Consider the following 13372-nt stretch of genomic DNA (forward strand, 5'->3'; position numbering starts at 1 on the left):
ACCCTCCCTTACACCCCACAAACCTCATACACCCATACCATACCCCCATAACCCCCACTGACATATAAACACACTCCAGCATACCCTCTGCTTCCCCGCATACAGCCACACCCCCTCACAGCCCCCCCCACATCCTCCATGCACAATATAAAAGAGTGAGACTTTATTTTTGAATTATTATGCAATCTCTTCTATATAAAGTACAAAAACACAAATCACAACAAATAATTTTTGTAATAATTAAAATATGTTTTAGTAGGTGTTTGACTTTTAGTTTATGATTTGTTTTTTGTTTTTTTCCTGCTTCTAAGATGGCAACCCCCTCTCCCAAAAGGAGTATTTCTGGGTAGCAAGGGGATGGCCTTCTGGTGGCAAAGGTTAGGGGTTGGGGGGGCGGGACTTCCAGTGCCAACAATATGGTGGGGGGGAGGGCAGCTGTCAAGGGGCGGACTACCCATGCGGCCCTCAACAGCTCACCAAAACTCTTAAGTGCCCGTCCAGCTGGAATAATTGCCTTCCCCTGGTCTAAAGACTGCTGACATTCATATTTACGCACAACAAGTATTGGACATGGGGAGAGTTGGCCAAAAACCTATGGCTGAACTCTTCCTGGTTGGTGAAAGAGAATTGCCAGCAATTGGTGCCTCTCCTGACTAAAATAGCCAATGTTGCATTTAAAGTCTGTTGTATGCTTCAGTACTGATTGGACTGCATGTACACTCTCGACACCTGTGTGAGACTCATTATTGCCCAGTACTAAGTCTCCTCTTCCTGAGAGAGGTCACGAAGAAGGCATTCAGAAGTCACACTGCTCATCTTGCTAGCTACAAGAAGTATCCCAGGTTGAGGATTCTGCAAAATCTGGATTTAGGGCAAGGCTTTAAATGTAAACAGCAGTTGTGGTCTTGATGGATGATCTCTCAATACGAGCAGATGGAGGACAGCCATGCTGCTGGATCCTTCTGTGACATTTGACACAATTAATGTGTGGATCTGGTCTTCTGTCTGAGGCAAGTGGTCTCGTCTAAATGATTTTTGGATGGATGCACCTAAAAGTTGATGATGCTCTTGGGCCATAAAACTCTCCTAGCTTGCAGAGTCCAATACTGATTTGCATATATAGGCAGCTGTCTAAGGAAAACTAGTGATATGACAATATGCAGGTGACTTTTCCCATGCTTTATAATAGAAGATAATACTGTCAAAAATGTGGGCCAGTTCTTAGATGGGTTTGGTAATGGATGAGAAACAGGCAGTTGAAGTTGCACCTTAGTAATATGGAGCTACTGTTCTATGCTTGCTGGCAGTAGAAAGTACTTCCCAACCATAGTGCAGTGTGCTAGGGAAAGGTGTGTACCTCAAAATAGCCAATTCAGTTTATAGTCTGGAAGTGCTTGTGGATTCTCTGTTCATGCTAGTACTGCATTAGGTGGTTTTGGAGCTACTATCTGCTGCCATCTACTACTGCAGTCTATTCTAGCAGCTAAGAATCTGACCTCAGTTAAATGTTCTTTGTTTTTCTCCCTGACTGGGTTATAGCTATGATATCTTTCTGGCCATGTACATGAAGTGGCAGCCTCTTCCTTCAGGGACAGAGGTATTGAAAAAAACTCATCAGACTTTATCCTTAATTCTGTATACTAGGTCTCTGTGAAGTGTCATAAGCAGGGCTTGGTTATACAGCTTATTATAAAAGTTATTTTACGGTTACCTTTATATAACATCTTGTTTCAGTTCCTTTCAAGTTTGACATACCTTAACCCTTGGGGTTGAAGTTTCAGCTGGAGACAGACACTTGGTATGGAATTTAATTTGAAAGATTTCAACTAAAAGTGTTCAGCACTTTCAGAGTTTTGAGTCTAATAAAAAATACATGATGTTACCTATGTTAAAGTTTGAAAAACTCTGGCATTTCATGTTTTGGACTAGGGACTGTGAAATTTACTAGATATTACTGACATCATCAACATACCTTTGCTGTACCTGTGAAAATCTCCCTGAATGATAAGTCTTTGAAAAGTTGCAGCTTGCATATGCTCATTAGTAAAGCATTAGTAGAGCATCTAAAAATGTTAAAGATTCCATCCACGTTGAGCATGCCCTAGCCTGGGATGGAGTTAGATTGTCTCTGCAGGTGTAGCTCTGGGCTGCTGTGTAGTGTGCTGGGGTCAGTCACCTGAATTGAGTGGATGAACCTGGGTTCCAAACGTCTGTCTCCCCTGGGTTCTCAGTTTTCCCATGAGGTGATGCTCGAGCAGCATATGAGTGGAAGCTGCAACTGCAGAAGGGATGAGCTAGAACTGTGCATGGAGGTTGGAAATATTGAAGTGCAGAACTGGAAAACAGGGAGGAAAAACAGGTGGAGGACTGGGACCCACTGGAGGGGACAGGAGAGGAGATTAAGATTGTACCTGAGCTCAGATGAAGAGCTGCCAGACACTGTGTAGTAAGACTGGCATTGGGAACTAGTGGGTTGTATGTGCCACTTGTTTAGGATGGAGCCTCCTTGGTAGCCAGTCTCAGACTGTGAAACACATTCTTAAAAGAATTAAGCACCATCATGCATTGATCTGCATCCGAGTGTAAGACATGCTACTTCTAGTTTCTTTTGCTAGTGTAAGCACATGTTACAGAGTACATATTACAGTTGAAATATAGAAATAAAATGCAGAATTTTTCCCTAGGGAGAGGAAAGAACCACCTGACAGATGATAGCCATGATGCTTTAATACACTTTTAGGAAAGCTCTCAGTTACTGTAGTAATCTCAGTTATGCAGTAATCTACTGTAGCTCTACAAGAAACTGAATGAAAAAGAAGGATTTTGAAGGAGAAAATGATGGGGTCTTGATGGCATAGAGTTACAAGACTGTTTCATGTATGCAGATACCCTGGAAGAATGAACAGAGGGAGGAGTGTGAGAAAATACCCAAGAGAACTAATATTAGTCGCATCTTGTTCATAAAATAAATGTTGCAGGGTCTTTATCCAGACATACTGGCCGATTCTACTGGTGAATGCAATTAATACCCTTTTTTTTATAACCTTTTAGCTAGTTGTTTTGATATACAAACTTGGAATTTATGGACTGTTTCCTTGTAGAGAATATGTAACATCTAATACGGGCAAATTTTATTCTTTTTGTGCATGTGAAACCTAAACATCTGTTACTTCTTCATTTTAATTTCATTTTCTTGGAATGGGATATTTTGCTTTCTTAGTCCAATGCAGCACTTAGTTTTAAATGACTTACCATGATATTTGTATACACTTTGAACTTTTAAAAGGAAAGGAATAGCCTCGTCAGTTGCAGAACAAAAGGTTTGCCTGGGAAATGTCTAATGTGATAATGTGTAACTTTGAAACACTAGCCAATATTAAGACTATTAAAGATACCTGTAATATCTTCCAATTTCAGTTTCAGATGGCAGCAATGCAATTGGAGCTGAGGAGACCAATTTTGACCGCAGTTATGTAAAAAAGAAATTAGAACATGGACTTTCAAGAATATGGCAGGTTTGTTTTGAGTTGTCTACATATTTTTTTCACGAATAAAAGGCAGAATTATTATAGGATGTCTTTTATTAAAAATCATGCTACCTTTCTATTGTCTCTGATTATAAGGTGAGAAGAATAAATGGTTTCCATAATCCAGAAAATTCTTAGCCTCCATGCTTACAGGGTCAATAGAGGTAGTGATTTTTGTGATGGAGCCTGGTATGTAGTAACTGGCAGGCCAAGCCCAGCTAGTTTCTTTTGTGCCTTACAAAGAAGGAAAGTCTCCCCATGATCATATTTCAAGTATCCTGGCCTTTTGCACTCCAAATCAGTACAGTTCATTTCCAGCTCTGTTCTTTCTAATTTCATTTAGAAAAGGAAATGCTGAAGTGCAGGGCCATAGGAAGCACTTCTCTGGCATTTACAGTAGAGCCAGAATCAGAGAGGAGAAATCTTCTGTGCCTGCCAGTTGCCATTGTGTTCCCAGCCTAAAATAGTTTGGATAAAGGTCCCAAATCTTGTGTTAGAACTTTGAAGCTTCTGCGGCTCATAACATCAACAATAAGTCAAAGACATTCTTTATAACCACTGGGCATGACAATCTTGGATTGTTCTTACATTGCTGGAAGTACCCAAAAGCATTTTTTGACTAGTGAATTAATCAGAGGTGAAGCAAAAGTCTGTGAGAAACCATATGTGCTAAAGAAAATAGTTTACAAACCATACTTCTCTAGAGGAATCTTTGCTCATCCTTGAATCTTTGTTCAAAAAAGTCAGACACCTGAACAAATAAACCAAAAAGACCTAATGAACGATGTGCTCAACTTTTTGCCATTCATTTTTAATACGGGCGTAGTTATAGTTTAAAAACTTACATTGGACGTATGTGAGAGGCAAGAATTCTTGTGGGTGATGTCTTTTTATTGGACTATCATGGCAGCAACATCATTTCAACACTACCAAAACAATGAACATACACATTTAACAGAGGTTCATTATTAACTTTGAAATATTTATGTCTTTTATAGGATGTTCAGCTGAAAGTGAAGACATATCTGCTAGGAACAGACCTGTCTAACTTCAAATATGATGATTTCATTTTTGTACTAGATATTATCAGCAGGTATATTGAAGAGATTATTTCAGTTGTATTTTGATTCAGTGACAAACTTGTGCTACAATTACAGTGTGTGATCATTTAAGAGTAGGACTTAGATCCTGGTGCTAATTTCCATCCATCCATGTACTGCTTTGGTGGAAAGTGGGAGGGGTATTTCAAGGCAGCCAGAAATTGAGGAAGCCCATGAACAGTTTAAGCTTGATATTTTTTTTTTTTTTCCCCCTGGCTGCTGGCCAGGCTCTGAGCTACTGAATATGCACTCCTGCTGCACCAGGACACCAGGTGATACTGCTGAGACCAGCACAGGTGATGGCCCCAGCCTCCTGTACTCCTACCTGGGACAGTTTGCTGCACGCTGAAGCACATGTGCAGGGTCTTCTGATGTGGCGCAAATCTGTGCTGCTGTTATTTGTGCCTCTGCAAGTGCTCATCCCTACATGTGGGGATGTGCCCTAAAGGCCACTGTCCTGCTTTAGAATTTCTGTATTGCCTCTTTACGTTTCTGGTACCTCTAAATGTCTGCTAAGGGACTTCCCCAATTACAGATGAGCCAAAAAGTGTGAAGTTCTCACGCTGTCTTCCATCATAGGGTTGTCTTCTGGCAGTGAAGCATGGGAAGATAAGATTTAGGACATGGTCCATAGTGCTATCATTCTGCTGCAGCATCCCAAGCAGACATTTGCATTTCTTGCAGCTGTTTGTCCCATGCATATGTTTTATTTAACATTATGATAGGCAGTGGACAAAGAAAGTGAACCTGGGCCACTTAAAGCCTTCTGCACAGTGGGTAGTGGTGACTCTCTTTTTTTTGGGGGGGGTCATTTGATGAATCTGGTTTCTAGGTAAGATGGCAAATTCCAGCTGAAACCACAGCTTTTGCATATTAGTAATTGTTAAAAATATTTGTGTGTCTAAGCATTGCTAAAATTCTTCCATTATTATAGGCTGATGCAAGTTGGAGAAGAATTTTGTGGAAGTAAGTCAGAAGTTTTGCAAGAATCTATTAGAAAACAAAGTGTTAACTACTTTAAAAATTATCACAGGTAAGACTGCTAAATGTTGGGTAGGTAAAAGTTTTTGTGGTTTTGAAGCATGTTTTCAGAGGCAATGGGTGGCCTGGCTCTGTTGAGGTTGACAGATTGGTTACATTTCCATCTAGTGAAGTAGTATATTTCATTTTCAATGGCGGGAAGGTGGAAGAGGGGTATTCTTTGCCTGTTATTACAGAGAACACCTCACTCGTGCTAAATTATGGAAGACGCTTCTAAGGGCAAGCTGCATAGACAGAGAACTTAAGTCTTGGAGTTTTGGTACCTCCTTAAACAGCCTCTGAAGCTACCCTGAAGACTTCTCCTTATCTTGTTTTTTTGAAGTTGCTGATCTCTTAAAGTCAAACTTATTTGCAAAGATAGTTATTGATTTTATTTATTGAACGATTTATTTATACCATTGAATAATAAGAGGTGGCTTTGAGCACCGCAGACTGTTTCTTTAAATTGTATAGTTATTCAGTTACTTAAACCAAGACCTTCAGAATTTTGTGTGTTTACACTTCAGGCACCAATTCCCAGCCTTCTCTTCACTGGCGATTTCTACTTACATTTTATTCAAGTCCACCTTGGACCCACTGCATGCAGATGTCACCTAATTTTTATGGCACTACATACTGTCAGCTTCAACACTTACTGGCCTTTTCTTTCGAAGTGAATCTGCCTTGATTTCCCCAATAAAAAGGTGTCAACTCTCCAAACCTCTTTTATTCTAGTGCTTTGGTGCTTTTCTTCTCTCTGTGCTTTAGGAAACAGGAAGATATGGGCTGAAAACAGATTCAAAATGCTATATGAAGAAAGCAAGGAAACCAGGGCTTTTGTAAATAATTAGATTCAATCTTCCTTTTACTAGATATGTTTCACTTGGGCCCAGTGTTAAAGCAACCCCCATTCAGTCTGACTTTTTACATGCAGTTTTCTTTGAGTAGAATTACAGGAGAACAAATATTTCAATAGAAATGTTTTTTGCTTACTTGTGCTTTAGACAACCATGGACTATTTCCTGCTGATTTTGAAAGTAGTACTTCTTGCTATTCTCATGCATATATGGCAAAGGTGTATTCCAAGCATTGTCCCTTTTTACAAATCTTAATGTATACAGTTTGGTTTTTTATTCTGTTTACTTCACAATACCCTTAACTCACAGGTAAGATTAATTAACTGATGTTTTTCCTCTTGACGATGAAAACTGCTGTGTAGGTTCTAAGTTAGTTTTTAAGGTTGATTTTTTTGTATAAGAGTTTTGTATTTCCAGATTAAGAAAATGTAGCTTCTGCTTTCTTTGCATATTTAATTGAAAAAAGCTTTTATCTTTTCACAGATGCATTAGTATATATTAGTATGCTTAACTGTTTGAAGAGTATGAGTTGTGCAGATTGGTATCTGAGGCTTCTTGGACACTTGATGTAGGTGGTACAGAATTGTATAGCAAGCTGGTAGAATAGAAAAGACAGTCAAGGACTTAGTCATGTAATTCAATAATATATTGAATACTGAGAACATATTGAGTATTTGGAGGGCAGGAGCTTAGAGGTTTATTTTGAAAAAATGAGGGCGTATTGGAGAGCAAGAGAGAGAGCCCAGAAAGGGGTCTTAGAATATACTTACTTTTTCTGAAATATTTTGTTGCAAGTAATAAGATTTTTTTTAAAGAGTGATCCTGTCTGACCTTGATTTGTGTTTTTGAGCCATTTTCAGAACTTGGGTACGCTGATGAAAATCAAAGAGCAGCTACTGAAGTACAATAAAATTAAAAATATTAAAGAAATATAGTTTACCAAATGAGAGAGAATGTTGGTCCATTGTTATTATTTAAATATTCAAACTTTTTTGCATTGTTCCTTCTACCTTCACCAAGATGGATTATAAGGGCTACTTCCTCTTGGTTCAGCCTTTCTGCCCGAAACCTTTCTAATCTGAGGTTCTGATTTTCAGAAGTGTTCAGCACCTATTAGTTCTTTTTGACTGCAGAGAAGAAACAGTAACTGCACCCCTGAAAATCATCCCGCAATCTATGGTTGAACAGAATGAAGATAATCAGATGTAGCCAGCTGCATAATTTAGCACATGTTGCTCATCTCACTGAGCCAAAAATCGATTAATTGTACCTGTAATTACAGTTTGTTACAAAAATGTTGTGATGATACTTCTGGAATGTTTTATAGCCTAATTAGGAACAAAATATATAATTTACCAACTGCTACAGTGCATTCTCTTGTTCCAAGTGTGTGTTTAAAAAAAAAAAAAAAAAAGTATGGAGGTGCCCCAAGTGATTGTTTGCTGCTGAGACTTCTTTTTAGCAAGAACTTGGCCAATGTAACTCCGAATCCAGCAGTATTTCTGCTTAATAGTTAAATGGAAAGCTGTTCTGTTGATTCAACAATGCAAATGTAGTGAACTAGTGTTTTGATCAGACTGTCCCTATAATTGTGCTTTTTATTAGGGGCAGACAAAATTTATTGAGCAGTGTAAGTAACATAGCTGATTAGTTGCCTTTCAGTATTTGTTTCTGTGAAAAACATGATTTATGAAGTGCATGTTTAATTTTTTTCAGTTTTCCTACACTATTTGTGGGTCTCATTGCTTTCTGCTAAAATAAATATTGGGCAGGGTCATATTAATTGTTTGGTATTTAAAAGTTACTGCTTTTTATTGATATTTTTAAATAGTATCTGATCATATTGCCTTCTATCATCTGCAGCCTACAGAGGGCAAACCCCATTATGTTACAAAACAATCATAAATGTTTTAATATAGTATCTTTAGTGGCTATTAATTATCAACTATGGCCCTCTGCTCTTGCTGACAATTGGTTGGTATTGATTGGTTTTATTTCAGAACCCGTCTTGAAGAACTTCGAATGTTCTTGGAGAATGAGACCTGGGAGCTTTGTCCTGTTAAGGCAAGCTTTAGTATTTTACAGCTTCATGTAAGTACTACCATCAGCTTTTCAAACCTTCTCTCTGCAGTAAGTTTAGGCTGGCTGAGAAAGTGGAGGGATATATAAACTGTTGTATAGGATTTGTTTTTGTGGGGGGGTGGGGGAGCGGACAGTTGGGTTAACTTTACAGAAGAATTGAAGTGAATCTTTTTTGAGGAGATGGTAAGCTATTCTAAAGCTTAGCAGTAAATTCATTAGAAAGGTAACATTTCTACTTTAGGCATAGGAAATTTTAGATTTCTTCATGTTAGCCTATATTTTATTTAGTATTTAATTACTGATTAAATGTTTAATTAATTATATTAATTACTGATTAAAATGTTAAAAGGATATTCAAGAAGAAAATGAATAGAACTGTTACTGAAGGAGAAAATGTGAATTAACTAAACTCAAATTATGAATTTCAGGCCAACAAGTTCAAAATAAATGCTTAAAGGTAGTCATCCAATAAATGGCCTGCTGTTCAGCACTTCTGCATTCTCAGTTGTTCCCATCAAATGTCAGTTTCTTTTGGCATACATTTTGCAGAACTGGGTTTCATGGTTCTGTTTCAAGAAAGCAGTAGTTGTTTAGTACTTTCCTGAATGAAGTACCATGGAAAGCAAGTGAAGAGGTTGTTTTTATGCATTACTGAACTGGGAACTATAGGTTAGATGCATAAAGGGACTGGGGATGAGGACATGTAGTGCTTTTGGACCTAAAATTTTGATACTGTGCCCCAGGAATGTAACTGACAAATGTGCTTTAGGTGGTTAAGTTCCCTATATTTTAAGTGGGGAAAATTGAGGCACCTAGCATTAGAATTCACAGCATTGCCCATGCTGAGCACAGGGATATGGACCCATCCCATAAGAAATTCTGTAGAAATGGGCAAGTCAGAAATCATGCCCTGCCAGACTTAAACAGCAGCTTTAGACCTCTTTGAAGCCCTAATTAGCTGCCCATGTGAAACGGGGATTCACTGGTTGAAACCTGGCCTAAGTTGTCTTGCCTTTGGGGATTGTGGCCATCTGTTGGAAACTGTGGGAGGGAAGGTAGGTAAATCACTTTCCTAGGAAATGAGACCTGCATTCTAGGCCCTTTTTTCATCTTGTAGATTTAAGCCCACATATCCCATTTCCTCAGGAAAGGGCACATCTACACGTGTTGATATAAGGCTCTTTAGCCATTTTTAAAGCGCATTAAGGGTGTGGGTCTATATGTGCATGCCCTTAATGCACCTTAAAAATGGCGATTTTAGGCTATTCGTGCCTGAATTTGATACCTGCAAAAGCAGGTATCAAATTTAGGCATGAATAGCTCAAGTGCCTTAATGCATGTGTAGACATGCTAAAGCACATTAACACTGTGTATATTGACTGATTTGGGACTAAGTTTAGTCCCAAGTCAGTATGCACACCATGTTAATGTGCCTTAGCACATGCACATGCGCATTAGGGAAATGCGCATTAAGTTTAGGTGCACATAAAAGCACATGTAGATGTTCCCAAAGTGTCTGAATGAGCAGCCTAAGGGTTTAGGGTGCTTTCTGCTCTTGTTGAAGCAGAATGACCATGCAGAAAAGAAGATCATGGGGCCTGCCTAGATGAAAGGTACATGCAGAAGCGCCTTTGGCACTAGGAACTAGGACATTTTCCTTCTCCGACGTGCCCTCTTCACCCAACACTCAATAGATTCCGTAGTCATGTTCCCTCTTGTTTCTGTTCCTCACTGGCCCCACGATTTTTGCATTCCCTTCTGGATAGGGGTCCAGGTTCAACAGGAGGGGTAGAGGTTGCTCTCAGCCAAACCTAGCCCTTAGTTTAGTGATTCTCAATCAGGGAAATGTGCTCATTTGGAATTGCCTACATAACTAGAGCTATTGTTACAAACAACACGTAAGATTTGTTATAGATGCATGAAGTCAGTGTTGGAGTGGAAAGGGGAGTAAGATTTTCCTGTTTGTACAGGATAGGTGTTTCTACTTATTTCCCTGCTTTGTACAGAAAAACAGAAGAGGAGTAGGAATCTTTAATAGAACAAGGGAAAGAAATGCATTTTAATAGAAAAATGTAACGGTAAAACTGTACAATGGGGGAACTCCAAAAAATCTGATGGGCCTGGAAATTATTCATTAGAATTTTTTTAAAAGAAATGACTAAATATGAAATCCCATTTGGTCAAAGCACTTTGATAATCTATTCCTTCCCAGCTAAATTAATTTGTGTACATTTTACCATTCAAAGAAAGATCAGTAGAGAGACTTTTTAATAACTAACATTTCTGGTGTTTTTGATTTAAAAGATGTAAGCCAGCCTTTTAAGAAAAATGATGTGTAGAGATAAAATTGTAAATCCTTATTTAAGTCCAATTTGTAAAAGTATCATATGTCCATGGAGCCCAATAAAACTGTAACTACTTCTTAACATCATGAAACTTACATGAGGCTATTACCAAAATTATTTTTATATTAATAATTAAAATATTCCTGATAGAGAATAATCTTGAACTATTTTATAGGCTGTCACTTGTGGGAATTTTGAAATATGTTCCTTCTATTCGGGTTATATTTGTACAGCTTGATATTTTGAGCCCGTTCTTCTTCTTGCAAAAATACAACATTAATTTTTGCTAAAAGTATTCTGTTTAATTTTAAGAAGTGAATGCCTCTGTAATGAAGGACATATTGTGTGGGGTAGCCAGACAACAGTTCCTAAATTGGAGTGGAAACCATAAGGGACTATACAGTAGGTTAAGCTGAAGTCAATATAAAAGTCTATATTTAAAGAAGAACTAAAGTCCTGCTTGCAAAATGCTAATAGCAGAGAAATGGTCAACAAATTCATCTTTCCATCATTTATTTGAGAGCTGAAAGGAATATGAGCTCTATATCAATATTTAAACTGTTACTGGGCATAATAATTGTTCTTTATTTTTATTAATAGGAGTTTAAATTCATGGAGCAGTCACGTTCACCATCCGTGTCACCTAGTAAGCAGCCTGCTTCAGCAATTTCTACAACAGTCACTTTATTTGAGCAATATTGTAACGGAGGAAACCCATTTGAAATTCAAGCCAATAATAAAGATGAGGAGACAGAAGATGTACTTGCTTCTAATGGGGTATGGAACTATTCATAAATAAGGAGTAAAACTAGCTCTGATTAAGTGAACATGACATACAGCATTTTTAAATGATCTGTTATCTTGTGCATCAGTGCAAATGTAGAATAACTGCAGTGAACCAATAGGTTACTTTGTTTTTAATGATCAAAACCAGAAAGCCAGGTTTCCTGTGGAAAACCAGATTTGTTTGTTTTGCAGTGGATCAATATTTTTCTTTCTAAGTCAGATGTTCCTGAAGACTAGCAAGCCATGCTCTGCTTAAAAAAGAAACACAAAAGTGCTAATTTATCATAAGGCAATTAGAACCAATTTACTTGACTTCCTTGGTAGAAGTACATTTGGCCTTGTTTAATTTTAGAAAGCTTGGTTAGCTCCTCTGCCTTGTTAAAAAAAAATATATTTTCTTTTATCATATTTATGTGAATTTTACCATGATTTCCAAAGGAAAATGTAATAATTATCAGGTACTTTTAAAATATTGTTTTCAAACGTTGAGGGTCATTCTGGAATGAGATTAATTCGTACAACATTTAGTATTTACTTTAAAGTTTATTGTTGTGATTTTCATCATGTTTTACATTTTAATTAAAAGAAAACTTGTTTATTTTATTTTCATATGGTTTGTATTATGCACTTACTATGAAGTTTCTAACATTTCTTGTTAAACACAATTTTGACTTAAAATACTTTTGTGCCACATACTACTTTCTCCCCAACTCCTTATTATAAAACCCATGTATAGTCTTGCTCATACTCTTCCTACCAGTTACAAACCTGGCAAGCTTAGATTTAACCATGCATTTCTGGTCTCCAAAAGAACAAAATGGAACTTTATTGGCGTTCTGGCATGTTGCTGACTTTCTGTTGTCCATCTGTTCTGTTCACTGATTGGTTGAACTTGCACCTCTTTGTGCCTTGTAGCTTATTGAACTGCCTGGTTAAATTTTATTTTTTTTCCCCCAAAGGCTTCAAATCTGAATTTTTGCTTCATCTGTTGGTTATAACTAAATATTTCTTTTAATAACCATATTGTTCCAATCTACAGCATAAATGCAGGGGATTTAAAATAATAAAAATAATAAAAAGTATACGTATATATGTATGTATACTTATAATATGTATACTTATATATGTATAATAAAAAGTATACATATATAAGTATGTATATATGTATATAAAATAATAAAAATAATAAAAAGTATACATGGAAAATCAATTATTTTGAAACAGTTAACTGTGAACCAGTTCAATGTGTGAACACCAAATACTCTGTGACACAAGTCTGGGATGCCTCCAGGTATCCCACACTGTATTGATCTTTAAGTTGCAACTTCCTCTCCATACCTCCCCCTTCCCCTCCCCCAACATGTATGCTTTAGGCAGATCTGGTATGTAGGCAGAACTTTACTGCCCATTTTTCCCCCGCTTTTGTTGGCACTTTTTACCAATGAGCTGTCTTTCACTTCTTGTTCAATAAAAACCTGTCTTTCTAATACCCAGTGGTACAGGTTTCCCTCTATTTATGCTGTACGTGCGTTCTCAGAAAGCAGTGCATAAATTGAATTAGCATAAAGTGAACCCACTTTACGATATAACAAATAGGGATAGGTTCCCATGGCAGTGAGGGAGTGAGGCACGGACTAGGAAAGGGGCGGGGGGAG

The 13372-nt window shown here is 37.6% G+C and overlaps 1 protein-coding gene across 2 annotated transcripts in view; it reads left to right on the plus strand.

The window, feature by feature from the left end:
• The window catches only part of VPS50 (VPS50, EARP/GARPII complex subunit), a 164079-nt gene that overhangs the window by 78517 nt on the left and 72190 nt on the right, over positions 1–13372 (plus strand). For both annotated transcript variants that reach the window (XM_019508428.1, XM_019508429.1), the window contains exons 14-18: positions 3418–3515; positions 4526–4620; positions 5562–5660; positions 8505–8595; positions 11532–11708. In XM_019508428.1, the coding sequence (XP_019363973.1) occupies positions 3418–3515; positions 4526–4620; positions 5562–5660; positions 8505–8595; positions 11532–11708 (560 nt within the window). The remainder of the gene's footprint in view (positions 1–3417; positions 3516–4525; positions 4621–5561; positions 5661–8504; positions 8596–11531; positions 11709–13372) is intronic.

Source organism: Gavialis gangeticus, unplaced genomic scaffold (genome assembly GCF_001723915.1).
Source record: "Gavialis gangeticus isolate Ggan-Ray unplaced genomic scaffold, GavGan_comp1, whole genome shotgun sequence".
Classification (NCBI taxonomy): Eukaryota; Metazoa; Chordata; order Crocodylia; family Gavialidae; genus Gavialis; species Gavialis gangeticus.